Genomic DNA, 19,118 nt, shown 5'->3' with positions numbered 1-19,118 from the left:
CATTGCTTGATTGCCATTTGGTACCATATACGTGCTCTGTGGTACAGCCTGCTTTACACCTGCATGATACAGCCTGCTTTACACCTACATGATACAGCCTGCTTTACACCTGCATGGTACAGTTTGCATTACACCTGCATGGTACAGTCTGCATTACACTTGCATGGTACCATATGCTTTACAGCTGCACTGTAGAGTGTCCTTCATAGCTGGACAGTACAGTGTGCTTTGCCGCTGCACAGTACAGTGTGCTTTACAGCTTCACAGTACAGTGTGCTTCACTGCTGCACAGTACAGTGTGCTTCACAGCTGCACCGTACAGTGTGCTTTACAGCTTCACAGTACAGTGTGCTTCACCGCTGCACCGTACAGTGTGCTTTACAGCTTCACAGTACAGTGTGCTTCACCGCTGCGCAGTACAGTGTGCTTTACAGCTTCACAGTACAGTGTGCTTCACAGCTGCACCGTACAGTGTGCTTTACAGCTTCACAGTACAGTGTGCTTCACAGCTGCACCGTACAGTGTGCTTTACAGCTTCACAGTACAGTGTGCTTCACCGCTGCGCAGTACAGTGTGCTTTACAGCTTCACAGTACAGTGTGCTTCACAGCTGCACCGTACAGTGTGTTTCACAGCTGCACGGTACAGTGTGCTTCACAGCTGCATCGTACAGTGTGTTTCACAGCTGCACCATACAATATGTTTCACAGCTGCACCGTACAATATGTTTCACAGCTGCAAGGTACAATGTGCTTCACCGCTGAACGGTACAGTGTGCTTCACAGCTGCACCATACAGTGTGCTTCAAAGCTTCACAGTACAGTGCACTTCACTGCTACAGAGTACAGTGTGCTTCACAGCTGCACGGTACAGTGTGCTTCACTGCTGCATGGTACAGTTTGCTTAACAGTTGCACTGTACCATGCTGTAGCCAAGGCACGGCGTGATAAACATTTGATACTGTACAGGTGCTGCATGGTACAGTGTGGTTCACAGCTGCACCATACAGTGTGCTTTACAGCTTCACAGTACAGTGTGCTTCACCGCCGGGACAGTACAGTGTGTTTCACAGCTGCAAGGTATTGTGTGCTTCACAGCTACACCATACAATATGTTTCACAGCTGCACCGTACAATATGGTTTTACGTCTGCAAGGTACAGTGTGCTTCACCGCTGAACGGTACCGTGTGCTTCACAGCTGCACCATACAGTGTGCTTCACAGCTTCACAGTACAGTGCACTTAACCACTACACAGTACAGTGTGCTTCACAGCTGCACTATACCATGCTGTAGCCAAGGTACGGTGTGATAAGCATTTGGCACTGTCAGGTGCTGCACGGTATTGTGTGCTTCACAGATGCATGGTACAGTGTGCTTCACAGCATCACAGTACAGTGTGCTTCACGGCTTCATGGTACAGTGTGCTTCTCAGCTGCACTGTACCATGCTGCAGCCAAGTTACGGCTTGTTAAACTTTCAATACTTTACAGGTGCGTGTAGCATGACAGTGTGCTTATCTACAGTGTACGTACCATGATGCAGCAACAAGATTTGTGACTGCCTTGTACTGTACAGTTATTGACTTTGTGGTACCAAAGTAAAACTGGCACACAGTACTGAAAAGCTGATACACCGACAGAGCGGGCCAATAAGTTACAGTTTCTGAGCAGTACCATGTGGCTGTGCTGTGTAACTCCAGTAACACTTGACTTCCCAGTTACATGTACGAAATACATTAACAATGTAAGTGAGAAAAAACATAAGTAATACATAGGCCATATTTTTATTTTTTAAAAGTCATACGTTTCAGTGAATGCAGTAAAGCTACTAAGAAATGTACTTATTTCTTTGATAACATTTGTTAATAGATAAAATCTGTAAGACAAATGTAGAGTAGTAATAAATAAGACAGTAATTGTGAGCATATTTGCTATTAAAGTATAAATCATGATTAGACATCTGTGCACCATATTGTACCACAGCTGAAAATGTAATGCTGCTAGTATCTACTCACTGAATTGGGTTGAGACTGTGTTGCAAGAGAATGGTTCCTCAAATGATATTTTTTTTTAAATCTAAATATCTGTATAATGTCCTGTGTGAAACTTTATTCTGTGTCAGCATTATTAGATGGCCAGTTGATGGGTGATTTGGACTGGTTAGCATCCTGTAAGTTGACATCCGGTGAAGGAGCTTTTGTGGGTGGGTGGACAGGGCACGTTGAGAAGGCCCTTTGGCTAGCAGGTCCGGCCTGGGCAGGGCTATGGATCATGCATCCTGGGGCAGGTGAGCGGGATGTTACTGCCAAGTCTGCTGTCTGATCCTCTTTGATGGGCAGCGCGTCAGGTACCTGAAAGTTATCACCATTACTCAGTTAACATACGACAGGTCAAGAATCAGCACTAATGTAGCAAATGCCAGTTAATACACCTTCAATTTGTATAATACATGTACTGGTAAGCTGTTGAATAGAAACTAATCCAGGTCATACACCTCTGTGTCTGCCTGGGGAGTAGGCTGTGGTCTAATAGTTTGCCTTTCAAGCATTAGGTGTGGCTTCAAGCCTGCCCTTCGACAGAATATGTAGATTTCCGCGATCTCTTGATGAAAATAAGCTGCCAATGACATCTCTATGGGCGTTCTAAAGTTTGTTTTCATTGAAAACCACTTGTCTTCCACCAACATGGTGCATATCTGTGCTCATCAGTAATTTGCGAAGATCAGTGGTTGACCACAGCAAGGCCTGCACTCTGGTTTCGCCCACCCATAAAACTGCTTGCCATTGTATATGTGATCAATTCTGAAGTATTTGTTCATTTTGTTTTTATGTTAATGACCAAATCAACAATGAAATATATGTAAACTGCGAAATGTACACTGTCGCCAAACCCAAAGTGGTCATCAGTTTGGCTCAGAATAGATTAAGGTCTGTTTTACTAACTTGTCACAATGATGCTTCCATCACGTAGGCTATGGTGATCAGATCTAAATCATCACTCTACATTTATCATTTCTGATAGATTCAAGGTGCAGACTGCCCCCAAGAGGCCCTTGTTTGGAATAGCCAGAAAACTTTAATCAGATGAAATGTCTTCAGAAGTACAAAATCAAATGAACCCCTCAAAAACAATGTGACATTACCTCAACATGTTTAGTTTGTCCACTGATAATTTCATCTCCTTCACACTTCTGTTGCTGAAGATCTACTGCCACTGTGCTCCGTCTTGCTGTCGGATTTGATATTTTGTTACCTGTAAATTAAAGCTATATATAACACGATGGGCCATGTCCTACTGTATGCATGTTTCACGTCAAAAGTCAAAGTTTTAATGCAAACCAAACTCTGGTATCACTACACCAGACTAGATTATATAACTAGATTTTCAAAAGCCAAGAAAAATGGATAGCAATATGGCAGTGGTAGCAATAGCCCTGCTTTAGATATGTTGAACCTTTGCGTTTTCGCTTTCGTCAGAATCTGTATTCACAACAGTATAGGGTATGTTTTTGAATACCAGTACATGTATTTACAAGTGATGCTGTACAAATGCCTGTAAGGTTACCTGGTATTTTTAGAGGAAGGTCCCATGTGCCTACAAAGTTTCCCCAAGGAGATTCTCGCGACCGTTTAACACCTTCCATCAAATGGCCTTGATCATTGGCAATAAACTGCGTGAAACCGTCATGCTGAATTGGTCGCTAAAATGGCAAAAAAAAAAAAGAAAAAAGTAACAGACATTAAGTCAATGTCTTTTTCCAACAAACAATGTTTATTGGACGCTAATACAATATCGGTAAAATCTGATCCCAGTTCATTAGTGAATGCACTGAGCCATATGCAAGGCACCTGTTATGCTTTACCACTTGACAAAAATTAGGAGGGTGGGCACAGGCCTTGAAATTGCTTCACTGTTAGGAGCATAGTTGACAACCTGAGACCAATCTAAATGTAGCCTGTCTATTCAGTGTGACAATGTAGGCCTAAGCAACACAATCTACTGTGTATACTATACTCTTCTGTACCTCTTTATGTTCTCTTGGTATCTCCCAGTTCTGAAGGTTGTAGGGGCTAAACGCTTTGTTGTACTGAAACAAACAAGCATATTTGGTTCGTGGTCAATGAAAATTAGGACTTTATAGTGCAAAATATCATGTATATGAAGGCGTTGTAATATATGTAAATATATATGTAATGATAATTGGAAAGAACTTTTCTCTGTTGCTTTTGATTTGTGAAACTCAGTATCATTTTAATTTGGTAATAAATATTATTTGGTCTTCAGGCTAGCTGAAAAATCTTTAAGAAAAAAAATACTAATTTAACAATTTAAGAACAGTATCATTTGTAGTGCATGTAGATGTATAGTCCAAAGCTAAGCTAGACATTTCTACCGTAATGCCCAGCTTCGGTCATATACACTTCCACGCAGACAATTTCACTAAAAAAAAATAAAAAAATAACGGCTCTATCCACCGATTCTCTAAAACACAAATATTATGTCAAAGCCAGCATTGGTAAAGCATCTCTAAACAGTAATCCAGCCGTGTAAACTTTCGAATTGGACAACTGAAATCTCGTCTGCCATCTTTGGAATTTTTTTTATCTTCGGGCATGTTGATGGGCCGCGAAAATGTTATCCCACCTAACATTCTGTTTGTACAGAGCATGCAATTCTTAAAGAGAATGTTGGGTTGGATAAAATTTTCACGGCCTATCACCCTGCCTGAAGATGAAAAAAAATATTCCAAACATGGCAGACATTGATTTGAGTCCGCTTCGAAAGTTTAAACGGATTACTATTGAACGATGCTTTACCAATGCTGGCTTTGACACATTACGTTTCGGGCGTTTACGGAATGGGTGGATAGCAAAAATGAGGTAGGTTTCCAGTCGGGTTTTTTTTTTTTTTTGTGAAATTGTCCGCGTGGAAGCCGACCGGAGCTCGGCGTTACGGTAGGAATGTCCAGCTTAGCTTTGGGCTGGTGAATGTACCATAAAGTAGGCCCACCTTTTACCAGAAAACAAACTTGAATTTTACCTGATTTGCGCTGAAGTTTAGCGACATTGTGTCACTCCTTTTCCTCTTGCTTTACGTTGATTAAGTCCGCTATGTTCGACTTAAATGTCCCCAAAGGCTGGAATTTATAAATGTGTTCCTTCTTAATTGCTGATCCGCTGTTATCACAGACTGACGCTGTTGCCAAGTGATATCGGGGTTGTACAGCATTTGGCATTATAACTGGTCCAAAATATATGCATGGAAAAATGTCCATTTCCACCCAAATTTAAATTCACGACAATGGTATTAACAAACAAAGTTGAATATGGGACCAGTTTGCAAATGATGGTTCCATAATAAATATTCGGTGCGAATAGCATACCGGAAGTTGATAGTTCAAGCTCCTTCCAACCTGCCTGGTTGCCTTCAAACTTGGCAGTATTTTCTGTTAATTTCTAAGCAAGATGACGTTCTTTCATTTTGGGAACTGCGTAGCGTTGTCTTATGTGCCTTACGTTATTGTGTACAGATGCTCAGGATTGTAAGTGAAATGTTTTGTGAGTTGAAAAACGAATAGTATCGTTAGAGCGGTAACGCCTTTTAACGGGCATGTCGGCTTGTTGATTGCACACAGGGGAGACAACCTGTTCATCTGAACTATCCCTCTCCTCGTTACCGGACCAACAGACCGGGATGACAGTAGCCTCATGTGGCTATTTCAATTCCTATCTTCAGACTGGTCAGATGGAGTACTAGGAAGTTGTAAAGACTAGGGTGATACTTGCTTGTAACTTTCTACGTCACTTCTTACGTCAATTCATTCATGTTTCCCTGGATGAGCCTGGCTAAATGTGGAGGAAACTCTGTTCAGATGTAGTCCACATGACAAAAACATGTGACACACGCACATGTGCATTCAACTCTTACCATGTACATCTCTCTTAAGATGTCTAAAACCCACATTCGAGCACATCAACTCGAGTGGTGTAGTGGTATAAGCAACAGCTATGGACCTGACAGGCTGTCTGATGGAAGTTCCAATTCAGAGGGTTTCATGACAGACTACAGAAATCCTGGCGCGAATAATACAGTGCAGAAATCTCCTATGTAAAGGTGACACGTGACAGTAGCTATGTAAAGGTGACACGTGACAGTAGCTATGTAAAGGTGACACGTGACAGTATCTAAAATGATAAGCATCTTATGTCCGCCATTTTTGTTTGTATGCAAATTGAACATTTCTCCATTCAGTTGTAACCAATGAAAAACCAATTAGTCTTTACAACTCACGAGTATTATAGTGCAATTAAATTAAACGTTGACATCCATTTTAAACAATTTCTGTAAAAATCCATACCAGTGGTTAATGCAAAGCATTTGTGGCTAAGTCTTGAATTTGGTGCTGGCATGCCATTACCAAGTTGAATATACAGTAGGTGTAGAGTGAGCTGAGAAGTTGAAACTAGCTCTAATGGGGTAATTTACAAACCCAGTATTCAGTGTGGGCATTGAGGCCAAACGGCAATGAGTATTGACACAAAATTGACAAATATTGAATGATATCGTCTGTCTCTCAATAGTGTATAACAATTCAAGACTCGAGCAGTATTTACCGAGCTAGCATATTTTCATGACACACATGAGAGATCTCTGCTTGATTGCCGGCTTTTCCTTGATGCCAGATGACAGGTAATGTAAAAATTTATAGAAAATCCAAAATGCACTACACTGTTATTTTATGGTATACATAAAAGGCACATATATGTATTGGCATTCATTAACAAGGTGCTGCACTCTAGAAGTTTAAAATTGTATATTATAAACATGAATGCTAACGTGTGGCTTTATATGTATACCATAAAACAACAGTACAGTCTATTCTTGGATTTTATATAGATATTTACATTACCCGTCATCCGGCATCATGAAAAAGCTGGCAATTGAGCGGATGTCTCCGATGTGTGTCATAAAAATACGATAACTTAGTAAATAATGCTTCAGTCTTGACTTCTTATACACTGCTGTATAGAGAAAGACAATAACATTTGATCTATATTCGATCAGTTTTGTGTACATACTCATTGCCGTTCGGCTGCAATGCCAGGCTGGCATACCGGAGCTTATACTGGCTTTTAGGCCGACCCTGAAGATCCTGTGTTGTCCGCTGTTTGACGGCGTCCAATTATCCCTGACCTTTTCTGCGTCCGATGTGTCAGAGGTACGTGCGTCACCTTGAAAACATGCCCTAGACAGTACTTCTCTGCGTACATGACTTAAAGGAGAAGAAAACTTTACAAAATGACACTATAGGCTGGAAAGAGCACATCTTTTTCTATCTGGTGGTGCCTGCTGCATAAGTTTGCGATTTTTCCTCACCATACATGTAAAGCCTGAAAACAGCAAAGCTGGCGTAAATCGCTGAGTCTATTGCGTCCTCAATCTTTAACGCCTTGCGGAGGGTGTGTTGCCTCTCAGCCAATAAGTCATTAAAACTGCCGGCTTGTTTGTGTAAACTTGGAACCTATGTCCAACATTCCGGTTTCACGATCGGCAATCGGAAAACGAACTGTACTGTTCGCTACCTTCTGGGAAGAAGAGTTCTACCGGAAATGTACGAACTGCACTTCCGTGGTTTCCGACGGCAATTCTCCTCCTAACACAGAAGACTTCAAGACTAGTTCTTAGGCAAAATGGAGTCGCCCACAACGGATTTTGGCGCTGACTTTATTTATAATTTATTAACTTGAGGTACATATTAGAATTTTTTTTATAGCATGCACCTGCAAGGAAATGCATACTCTTTTCATTGGTATTTGTTTGATATTTAAATTTTCTTCTCCTTTAAAAACATCATCTGTCATTCACCAAGTTTAAAATTTACACATTAATAAACATATCACCATAGGGCTAACGTGAAGCCTGTCTTTGACTATGGGCATCGTTTAGAAAATACTATTCTGACTCGGTTTGGAATGGTACACGATTATTTCTAGTATTTTATGACTGGTTGCCACTGTGGCTATGAGACCGTGCCAGCTCAGTCTAAAGAGAGGGGTTGAAATAGCCACCTGGGGCTATATTTATTGTAACCACAGTGGTGTCCGATGCTTCCATGACGGGGATGTTAGTATGCCAGCGAAGGCATATGTGTGAAGGTCTGCAGCAACCTGTGGATTGTCCCTCTCCGCAGCTGATTTATTTCAGTTAGTTTTTTGTATGGTGCTTTATCTTGCAAATGTGTACAGGACCAAATATCTCCATGTACAGGACTCCGTGCACTGTGGCACATCTGATGGTGCCTTGTTTGAATGTGCCAAATAATGGCCCAGCAATACCCCGAGAGAGCCAGTTTCACCTTGGCCATGGTACGCGTTTTGTACATCACACAAAGGAAAAGTTCATCACCAACTTGCCAGTGGTCTGGCTTATTCGGAGCACTGTAATTCCATCTATAAAACCATCTTAGACGTATTTAAATGTATTGAATTCTGATTGTTTTAAAATACCGGTATAATTGAATGTGTTTGAGATACAGTTTTAAGTAAAGTGATAGAATGCCAGGGCGTAAACCTTTGATGAAAAGATTGCACTGACAAACATCTCTGTACAAAGAGGATAAGAGCATTCAGTCATGTGTTGTTACAATATTCTAGGGCTGAGTACAGTGCCTTTTGGAAATGTGCCCAGGCTGCGGCTGCCTACCTGTTCACACAGCTGTGCAAGATGTTGGTGTTGGCTACCTTCTTCCCTGCCTCTGATGTACCGACGGGAAGTCTCGATGTTGTTGGGGTGAGTGTTTGATGCACACGGTGGTAAAGAGTAGACAACGTCACATGATGTGTAGGAATTCAGGAATGGCATGTCAAGTCTAAGGGAAGCAGTAGTACAGGTACAACAACATCATTGGCATCTTTTAAAGAGCTAGTCTGGTCGCAAGAGAGATCAGGCGGAAATATTAAACTGATATGAAGGATGCCCCATGGAGTATAGTTAGCACCACTGTTCAAAAGATTTTTTAATGAATGACATTATTTAACCCCTATAAGCGAAAGTCCTCAAAAACAAAACCTTTGGCAGTTCCCATAAAATTTTTCTGATGCGAGGTGATAATATTCCCTGTGTGATGATGCATCAGGCGGATATGACGCCTGGAAAGGCAGTTACGCTGGAATGACATCATGTACGTTTGTGAGTATGATGTCTTTTGTGGCTGTACATCAGTGATCGATGACGTCAAGTGTTCTTGCATGACGTCACAACAGGCAAAATTGGACACAACAGAAAACTTTTGTTTTCGTATTATTCTCCCAAACTGACAGTGGCTTTAATACAATACAATTTTTTTTCTGCAATTTAAGAAAGCAATTCCAACTATCTCGATCCATATCATCTAGGCTTGCTTTAAGGACATACAAATCTTGACACTGAAGCAGCTCTTTAAGCATGCTAGATTGACTTTCATGTAATATTAGGATAGAAACGGTTATCAAGCTATTAAATTTGGGTGGTTGACTTAAAAAACTAGAACAAAAAATCAGTTATGGGTTTTAAGCCTTGAATAACCAATTGTTCTGTTTCACCACGATGTGAAAACAGACCAATACATGTAGTTGGGGCAAATAGGTTATGTGAATATGTGGCTAATAAAGTCACCAATGGGGTACTTCTATGTATCACGTTATGCTGGGAATAACTTGGGACGACAGGCTGGTGACATGTAGAATGCTTTATTTCAACTGGTTATGTACAATGTGACCGTTTCTGCAGTTCAGATGCGTATAGTGTTCTCGGGCCTTTCGCAGTATCATTGGGTTAGTGCCTAGTAAGGCATCGATGATCAAACAAGTGTGCCTGCCAAACGCCAGGTAATAAGGGATGTACCCTGTCGACTCATGACTTATAGCATTATATGCATGGACAAGAGAAGGAACAAAGCTTTTCCAGTATGATTTTTATTTATCTGTTAGAGTACCCAGCTTATGTAGCAGAGGCTGATTGAACCTCTCGCACATACCATTTCCTTCAAGGTAACATGGCGTTGTCCGACTCTTCTGAACTCCATTAATTTTAAGCTGCTCTCTGATTAAGTCCAGCTCAGACTTCCTGCCCTGTTCACTATGAAGTCAGTCAGGATATCTATAATGCACAAAGAACAGCACCACAGAAGTAGCGGATAATCTTGCAGTTTGATTTTTGGTTGGAATAGCTTTTGGTTGGAATAGCTTGTGTGAAAAACAACTTCTTGAGGCATTAATATGGCCATAAACATGTATGGAAAAATGCAACTAAAAAAATACACATACACATGTAAAAAATTGGGATTATTAAGAAATAGAAAATACACCTGATAAATTAAATTTTTTCTCATTTCTGGTTATGTATATCTTTATTTTCTTTAAAACCATACTCTTAGCTTATTTATAGTACCTTGTCATGTATCCTTTAAATGACATGGTATTTCTGTTACAACAAAGTAAATGAAATGCTGTGCATGTGAAAAGTGGAAAGAGGCGTGATGTAAAATGTGTTGTAGTGGGAAGCTCTACAGGATGTGTATGTTTATCTGTTCCAGGAATTCATGAAATCTACAGTAGATCTCACGGATTTGGTCGGACTCTATTTTGTCATGACAAAGATTGCTGGCAAAGGTCAGCTTAAGTTCATGGCTGCCAGTATGGGATGGGCCACAGCTGAACTCATTATGACAAAGTAAGCAATCATGCCAGTATGGGATGGGCCACGGCTCAACTCATCATGACAGAGTAAGCAATCATGCCAGTATGGGATGGGCCACGGCTCAACTCATCATGACAGAGTAAGCAATCATGCCAGTATGGGATGGGCCACAGCTCTACTCATCATGACAGAGTAAGCAATCATGCCAGTATGGGATGGGCCACGGCTCATCTCATGACAGAATGAGCAACCATGCCAGTATGGGATGGGCCACGGCTCGTCTCATCATGACAGAATGAGCAATCATGCCAGTATGGGATGGGCCACGGCTCAACTCATCATGACAGAGTGAGCAATCATGCCAGTTTGGAATGGGCCACGGCTCATCTCATGACAGAGTGAGTAATCATGCCAGTATGGGATGGGCCTCAGCTCAACTCATCATGACAGAGTAAGCAATCATGCCAGTATGGGATGGGTCATGGCTCAACTCATCATGACAGAGTAAGCAATCATGCCAGTATGGGATGGGCCAAGGCTGTACTCACTATGATAAAGTAAGCAATCATGCCAGTATGGGATGGGCCAAGGCTGTACTCACCATGACAAAGTAAGCAATCATGCCAGTATGGGATGGGCCAAGGCTGTACTCACCATGATAAAGTAAGCAATCATGCCAGTATGGGATGGGCCGAGGCTGCACTCATCATGATAAAGTAAGCAATCATGCCAGTATGGGATGGGTCATGGCTCAACTCATCATGATAAAGTAAGCAATCATGCCAGTATGGGATGGGCCATGGCTCAACTCACATGACATATCAAATCTAAGGACTCTGTGCTTTGGGGGCCTTATTGGCAATAAGTGGGTGACAACGCACATGTGGCTGTTTACACAGTCTTCTGGTGAAGACCATGTGTCTTCCACCAATATGGTGCGTATACCTATGTGTCACATATGGTAAAGTTGATCACTGAATTGTCACTGAAAGGTGGGTGGATTACTTCATTTTCCTCCAACTATACACTGACTGCCATCGTTTAAGTGAAAAATTCTAGAGTAGGGCATTGGCTGATAATAGAACAATAAATACATCAGATTTATTGGAAAATATTCCTTGGATACAATTTTACATCAATCACATAGCCTCTAACAATGAGGAAAAAAAGTGAGATTGCTACAACAACATCCATTTGTTGAGATGTTGACTTTTGGCTGACATATTTGTGCAGCACGTACCATAGTGTGCCTGCTGCTGTTTGTTGTCACTGACCGTTTTCACAAAGTCAGGGATACCGGCCCGGATAGCACAGTTGGTAGAGTGTCCGCTTCGGGACCGGTAGATCCAGGATCAATCCTTGATCGAGTCACACCTAAGACTTTAAAAGAGGAAGTTGTAACTTCCTCGCTTGGCGTTCAGCATGAAGGGGATAGTGCAACGACTGGTTGACCCGTATCAGTATAATGGCTCGGGCAGGGCAGCTTACTTGCCTTCGGTAAGTCGTCTCAGTGAAGCAGCACTAAATAAAAGAGCGGTGGAAATCCGTCCTGCAACAAGGAGGCTTATTACACGTACATGCACCCTAATGATTTCTTCATCGTCATATGACTGAAAAATTGTTGAGTACGATGTTAAACCCCAAGCACTCACTCACTCACTCACTCACAAAGTAAGGGTGTGTGCTTTGACCATGTCTGCAAACTCAGGTCTTCAGCAGATGCTGTGACCACATAGTACACCTCTCTCTCATTAGAACATGAAACAACATGCTGTAACATGGTCAAACATGTGTCCCCCCCCCCCCCCCCTTCACAAATTTTTGCACCAAGCTGTTGTTGCACACATTGGTACTTAAAGTTCCAGCAAATATTTTTTGTCTTTGCACTCAAGAGGCTTTTATGTAATTGTTTAATAAAAGCCACGGACTGTCACACTATCTGTTCCTGTTTTGTATATATATAGCATGCAGCATTTGTAACGGAATAGGAAGATTTGTCCAACAGCGTTATAATGAGGGAGAAGTGTACAGTTAGATTTGATGTTGCTACATCTATTTATTTAGGTTTTTACCTTTGTGGGTTGGAGCCCGTGGAATAGAGTTTGATTGGAAATACATCCTAATGAGTTTTGATTCCAATGTCAGTCTGGTGAGTATAGAATGACCTGATTGAGACACAACTGGTGTTCAAATACTTTTGTTATAACTGCTCTTAATCCAAAGAATCAACAAAAGATGTTGGGACAAGATGTTGGTTCCCATAATGCCTGCTATAGAACGATAATTATCATTATGCATAACTGCTGGTAGATTACTTGTACATTGACAGCTGGACTGATTTAAATATCTCTCTGTTCTCACATAGTGCGTGATCTAAATGTCTCTCTGGTCTCGTATAGGGCGTGATCTAAATGTCTCTCTGGTCTTTTATAGCACATGATCTAGATGTTTCTCTAGTCTCCTATAGTATGTGATGTAAATGTCTCTCTGGTCTCCTATAGCACATGATCTGAATGTCTCTCTGGTGTCGTATAGCGCGTGATCTAAATGTCTCTCTGGTCTCCTATAGCACATGATCTAGATGTCTCTCTAGTCTCCTGTAAAGCGTGATCTAAATGTCTCTCTGGTCTTGTATTGCGCGTGATCTAAATGCCTCTCTGGTCTCCTATAGCACATGATCTAGATGTCTCTCTAGTCTCCTATAATGCGTGATCTAAATGTCTCTCTGGTCTCCTGTAACACATGATCTAAATATCTCTCTGGTCTTGTATTGCGCATGATCTAAATGTCTCTCTGGTCTCCTATAGCACATGATCTAGATGTCTCTCTGGTGTCGTATAATGCATGATCTAAATGTGTTTCTGGTGTCGTATAGCGCATGATTTAAATGTCTCTCTGGTCTCATGTAGCACGTGATCTAAATATCTCTCTGGTCTTGTATAGTACATGAGCTAAATATCTCTCTGGTCCCTTAAGTGGGTGATCTAAATGCGTCGCTGGTCTCCTATAGAGCGTGATCTAAATGTCTGGTTTTGTTCATGTATAGCGTGTGAATCTGTTCTAAAGAAAACCACATTGCCAAAGGTTTTTAGAACAACCTGTATGCATTTTTACATCAGCTGCTTATAATGGACAAAACAGCATGTGGTTGTGACATTCTTTTGACCGGATTCCACGATATGTTAAAGGACAAGACAGTGCCTGGCTGAGGTATATTTCGATGGAAAGGATTATTATCAAGCGTTCTACAAAGTATTATACTTTATTATTTTAATGAGATTTCACTGAAAAACATGTAGAACAAAATGTCAGTTCTGCACAAATGACTGGTGTGAATTGAGGTAAGACATCTTCAGACTTTCATCCAATCAAACATGTTGCTATCAGATTGCATGGCCTAAGATGTGACGTAGCCATTACCCATGCACTCTATGAAGTGACATATGATAACACAGAACTACCTCATAAGACATCGTTTTGAGATTGTTTACGACGATTTGGTTACTTATAGCCAAGGGGTCATTTCACACAGGGTTGTGGGACAGCTCGTCTCATTTACGGACCACCACAGATGTGAAATTAGTCAATTTACAAGCCTTGTAATGTTCAACAAGGTTATTGAAAATTATGTCGGACAGTAGCATGCCGTCTGGCCGCAAACCGCATTCATCTTCCCAGTAGACACTAGGCCTACTTAGACACGCTGTTCAGATTATATAAATACATATTTTGTCGTTCATTTTAGCGCATAGTCAGCAGTTTCTAATGCATAAGTATCAGTCAGTGAAAAATTGGTTGGGGATGCTGTAGGTTGATCGGAATGAGAAGAAGGCATCTCTCACTGGTCAATGCTTTACATTAAATCTCATGACAGGGCTATAATGTTTCTTCTCTAAAGTGAGAATTGAAGAATTTAGATTTTGCTCCTATGTCTTTCTTGCATATAAAAAATGATTTTTTTCTGGTTTTTTTTTTGGTTTTTTTTTTCATAAAATACAGTAATATTATTGAAACGCTGTGTTAAAGCCAGAGTGGTTTTTCTGACGTCTGCGATAACTAGGTCAGCTCTGCAGTCATCTTAGAAACCACCGCCACAAATCGTAAACTTCAGTGACAGTCAGATGACTAGATCAGACTGAATGGTGCATAGATTTATTTCCGTTTGTTTCAGAATTGAGCATGAATCTAATCGTACAACAATCCTATTGTAATTTTGTAAATATTCAATAGGGCTCAAAATCACCAGCACAACCACTCGAGAGGGTACGACCTGAACCAGGAGTAACCCAGCCGTGCACCTGCATGCTACTTAAACTGTAAATGATGTAGCAGGCTTACTGTATCAACAGTTAAAGCAGTGGAAGAAGTACCCTTCCAGCATGTCCAATTTCCAAGAAAGCTATTCAACACCTCGACCTTCATCGCCGAAGTTCACAGCTTAGGCTACTGTTTTGGCTGTAATTCGGAAAATACCTTCGAGGTAAAAGAGCTAGAGTAAGCTTGACATCACCTTTCTGTCGGTAATGGAGGCACGTTGAAGCTGTGTCAAGACAGAGTTTTCACTTTGGCTAAAAAAAAAGTATTTGATGCTGGGTTAAGATTCTTTGAATGATAGTCTTTCATTGGACATAAACATTTGTCAGGCGCTGTCTTTCACTTTAATATATTCTTTCCAAAGGTAGGAATCTGTGTTTCATTGGTGAAGTCATGACAATATTTAGTTCCTGTCTGCATCTTCCGTGATGACCAGTGATTTTTTTCGCATGATTCCATATGAGACCACTACCAGTCATTGACAGAGTTCCTGCCAACACATGAATAAGATGCCTTCAATGTACAAACTCAAAGTTACACTTTATCACTTATTTGTGTAATAGTTGAATAAAATGAAAGCAGTAGAGTACAAAGAAGATCTTGAATTCACTTTGTTGATGGTGCTTCCACCAGCACTTTTCCTTATCAGGCTAGGAAAGAGATCGCTAGAAGCAGGTGAAATTAGTTTAGACATCAGAGAAAACAATTTATCACTCATCATATGTATTCTGACATTGGTAGTGGTTGAACTCTACTGCTATTTTGATTGTGTATTTGTTGAGAGGTGTCATGTTGATGTTGTAGGTACACCATATATGCACGGCCATGTTAGTCTGGCTATACAGCCGGAGTGACCTGCAGAAGTCTCTGGTACCAGTTGTCCTGTCCTTATTAGCGCTTACATCTTTCAGGCCACTCATAGTAGAGTAAGTCATCATGTGCCATTTCTATCTTGTCTGGAATTTTATACACCTGTTGTGTCATAACATGTTGTGCCAACAGCAACAGTCTGGCATGTGGCATTATTATTCTCATGCAATACTGGTTCAGAGCAAAGGTCGCTTTCATGGGCGTCTGTTCGCAAAACCAAAATCTTGTATAACTTGGATTGTCAAATTTAAGAAACGTTTGTTTGCTGAAGTGGTAAACCTATTGAAAATGAGGATTGTGAGATAGTATTTTAGAGCTATGCACCCTTAATGAAATATTCCACTTCCTTTTACTTAATATCAGCAAATCTGCTAAGCAAACAATTATCTTGCTCATCAGCTCTTATGAACTCAACTCCCGCAAACCTATTTTTGTGTTTTGATGGCGATGGGTTTCCCCCGGGCTCTGCCTGGTTTCCTCCCACCATAATGCTGGCCACCATCGTATAAATGAAATATTCTTGAGTACAGTGTAAAACATCAATCAAATAAAGAAATAAATAAATTTCTTTCCATAATTATTTTAGTTCTTAGTGTGAGATATAAAATCTCTGACTTCAGTGTAAAGGTTAAATGATTTAATGGCAGTAGAAGAACTTGTCATTTAGACCATAGCATAACGAATGAGGATTAAATCTTTGATCTGTCCTCAGGATTCTAATCCATGCTGTGGGCCTGGGCTCCTGGACGTTGTTGCTGGCCAAGGCCTTATTCACGCTGTGTACAGGACTGATAGCATTACAGATCTATCTGGGTATGTCTGTGCAGACCGCAAACTCCTACTACTGACCCGGACAGGTCATGCACAGGTTATCTGTCAGTGTGAGAACAGAGTTGTCTGATCTTGACCACCAGCTAGATGACTGTTTTGTACAGAGTGGTTAGTTCTTGTCTACTCTCTCCCCTCTTGCCCGTTCCTTGACCGGGGACCAGTCAACAGTCAGTAGGGGTCAGTGGAGCTTTGCTGAAAAGAGTTTTGAGATCAGGAAGCAGTGGAGCTCTGCCTCTGACATTACTGTTTTAAAATGGAGCAAACGATATGTTATGTCAAGTCCATTTGGTGTGTTACAAGATAAAACAGTTAGGAGAAATTTCCTGTCGTTTCCTGTGTATTTGTACAAACATTTCCAGTATATATTAATGGCAGTGACCCAGTCTTGTTGCCATTGTTCAGTTAACCAGAATGATACCATAAAACTGGCACAAAAAACTTACTTAATAAGAGACTCAAAAATACTGCATGTTTTTCTTTTATGTTGAATTACGAACTTCTGCAGTTTAACGAATGAAGTGTCCACCATTCTGGATTTCTAGTGATGGCTCTAACCTGTTTATCAGCTACACGTACTCAATACCTACAGGATTGTATTTCACAACATGAGTATTTGAATAGCCCTTGTGTATGAATGTTTAAAGAGCTACTTTAGTGTTAAGACATGTATGTCCTAAAGGCAGGGTTAAAGGATAAGGATTGAGATAGTTGGAATTGCTTTCTTAAATTGTAGAAAATGTTGATTGTATTAATTAAAAGCCCTTGTTGTTAGTTCGGGAGGATAACACGGAAACAAAAGTTTTCTGCCGTTTGCAATTTTGCTTGGTGTGACGTCATGCAAGAACATTTGACGTCACCCATCACTGACTTATAGCAGTATAGATATATTATAGGTTTTGTTTTTCAGGACTCTTCACTTATAGGGGTTAAATGGCTTTATTCAGCATAAATTTGTTGAACCGTGGTGCTAGCTATATTCCATAGAGTAACTTTCATATCAGTTTAACATTTCCACCTGGCGTCTCTTAACACTGAAGCAGCACTTTAAATCTGAACGTTGTCATATTATATGTCATTATAAAGATGAAGAATGATGCTGACTTAGTGTTCGTGATGTTTTGTGTTTCTACGTTTTGTAAAGCCATAGGTTACTCTCTGACTGTCAGTGTACTCAAGGAAAAGACAACATAAACTAGTCATCAAAGAACATCCCTTAAAGTTTTATTTTCTTTTTAGGAGAAAATGACAATTTTGTGTTGAACAGGATAAGAGAGATTAATATATTAGAATTCAAAAGTGGACTATATAGGCCTAGTGTTGAAGGTTTTCATTTATCTGTTCGCTCAAACCCAAGTATTTTGGGTGATAATAGTCTATACCTTTGGAGAACGTGTGGTCGTTCATATTACATTATGCATTCGACGAAAATTTGCTAAATAAACCAAATACTAAATGAATAGATTGGCCATGTGATCTGTGCAGTGTGCGACAATATAAATGTAGTGACTGCAATACACAATAGTGACACTCAGACTTATTAGAGACCTAGTAGTGCCGCCGAGGTCTGTGCTGTTACGATGCTGAGACCTGGTAATGACGCTGAAGTCTCAACAGTTGCCGTCGAGGCCCATGCAGTTGTGATGTCGTGGAGGTCTGTTCAGTTGACGCGTCGGCCCTACAGTTGGCACAGAGGCCAGTGCCGTTGTGACTGATGCCGAGTTGTGTACACTTGATGCTTAGTCCTTGCAATGACGGTGAGGCCGAGTAGTCGCGCCAAAGTCTATGCAGTTGACGCCGAGGTCTGTGCAGTTGACGACTAGGCCGAGTAGTCATGCTGAGATCTGTGCAGTTGACGCCTGACGTGACCCTGACGCCTAATAGTGCACCGATACGCCGAAGTCTGCAGTTGATGCCAGGCCAAATAGTGACGCACAACTGTACAGTTGTGATGCCGAGATCTTTGTAGTTCTGTCGCCGAGGTCTCTGTAGTTGCGACTGAGGCCTGAGGTCAATAATATAAATGTGCAGCCTAATAACCTGACTGTGGGACCTAATAGTGACACTCATACAGAGGTCGAGTAGTGACACGGAGGCCCATGCACTTATGATACGGAGCCCGATTAGTGTGTGCAGTTGTGACATTGAAGCCGAGTAGTGAAGTTAGCTATGCGTTTGTGACCTTGATGCCGTGAAAAGTGAAGTTTTAGACCATACACTTATAACGTTGAGTTGACCATGACCGGTGAGGCCCAGTACAGTAGTAAAGTTGATGGCCATGACCGCTGAGGCCCAGTACAGTCCTGAAGTTAATGACCATGACCGCTGAGGCCCAGTACAGTAGTGAAGTTGATGACCATGACCGCTGAGGCCCAGTACAGTAGTGAAGTTGATGACCATGACCGCTGAGGCCCAGTACAGTCCTGAAGT

The 19,118-nt window shown here is 41.1% G+C and overlaps 2 protein-coding genes across 2 annotated transcripts; one reads left to right on the top strand and one right to left on the bottom strand.

Annotated features, from left to right (window-relative positions):
- Positions 1–1,777: 1,777 nt before the first annotated feature.
- Positions 1,778–5,179, bottom strand: LOC135461780 (protein Flattop homolog). The gene is made up of 5 exons (XM_064739008.1): positions 5,040–5,179; positions 4,024–4,086; positions 3,564–3,699; positions 3,142–3,251; positions 1,778–2,350 (listed from the first exon to the last, which is right to left on the bottom strand). The coding sequence occupies exons 1-5, from the start codon at positions 5,064–5,066 to the stop codon at positions 2,108–2,110; spliced, it is 579 nt and encodes a 192-aa protein (XP_064595078.1). The 5' UTR covers positions 5,067–5,179; the 3' UTR covers positions 1,778–2,107.
- Positions 5,180–5,400: 221 nt separating this feature from the next.
- Positions 5,401–18,148, top strand: LOC135481835 (BOS complex subunit TMEM147-like). The gene is made up of 6 exons (XM_064761559.1): positions 5,401–5,541; positions 8,654–8,789; positions 10,573–10,709; positions 12,741–12,825; positions 15,795–15,916; positions 16,573–18,148. The coding sequence occupies exons 1-6, from the start codon at positions 5,465–5,467 to the stop codon at positions 16,706–16,708; spliced, it is 693 nt and encodes a 230-aa protein (XP_064617629.1). The 5' UTR covers positions 5,401–5,464; the 3' UTR covers positions 16,709–18,148.
- The last annotated feature ends 970 nt before the right edge of the window (positions 18,149–19,118 follow it).

The sequence above is a fragment of the Liolophura sinensis genome, chromosome 1 (genome assembly GCF_032854445.1).
Source record: "Liolophura sinensis isolate JHLJ2023 chromosome 1, CUHK_Ljap_v2, whole genome shotgun sequence".
NCBI lineage: Eukaryota > Metazoa > Mollusca > Polyplacophora > Chitonida > Chitonidae > Liolophura > Liolophura sinensis.
The sequence above is the reverse complement of the archived record's forward strand: the minus strand, read 5'-3'. Positions and strand labels throughout refer to the sequence as shown.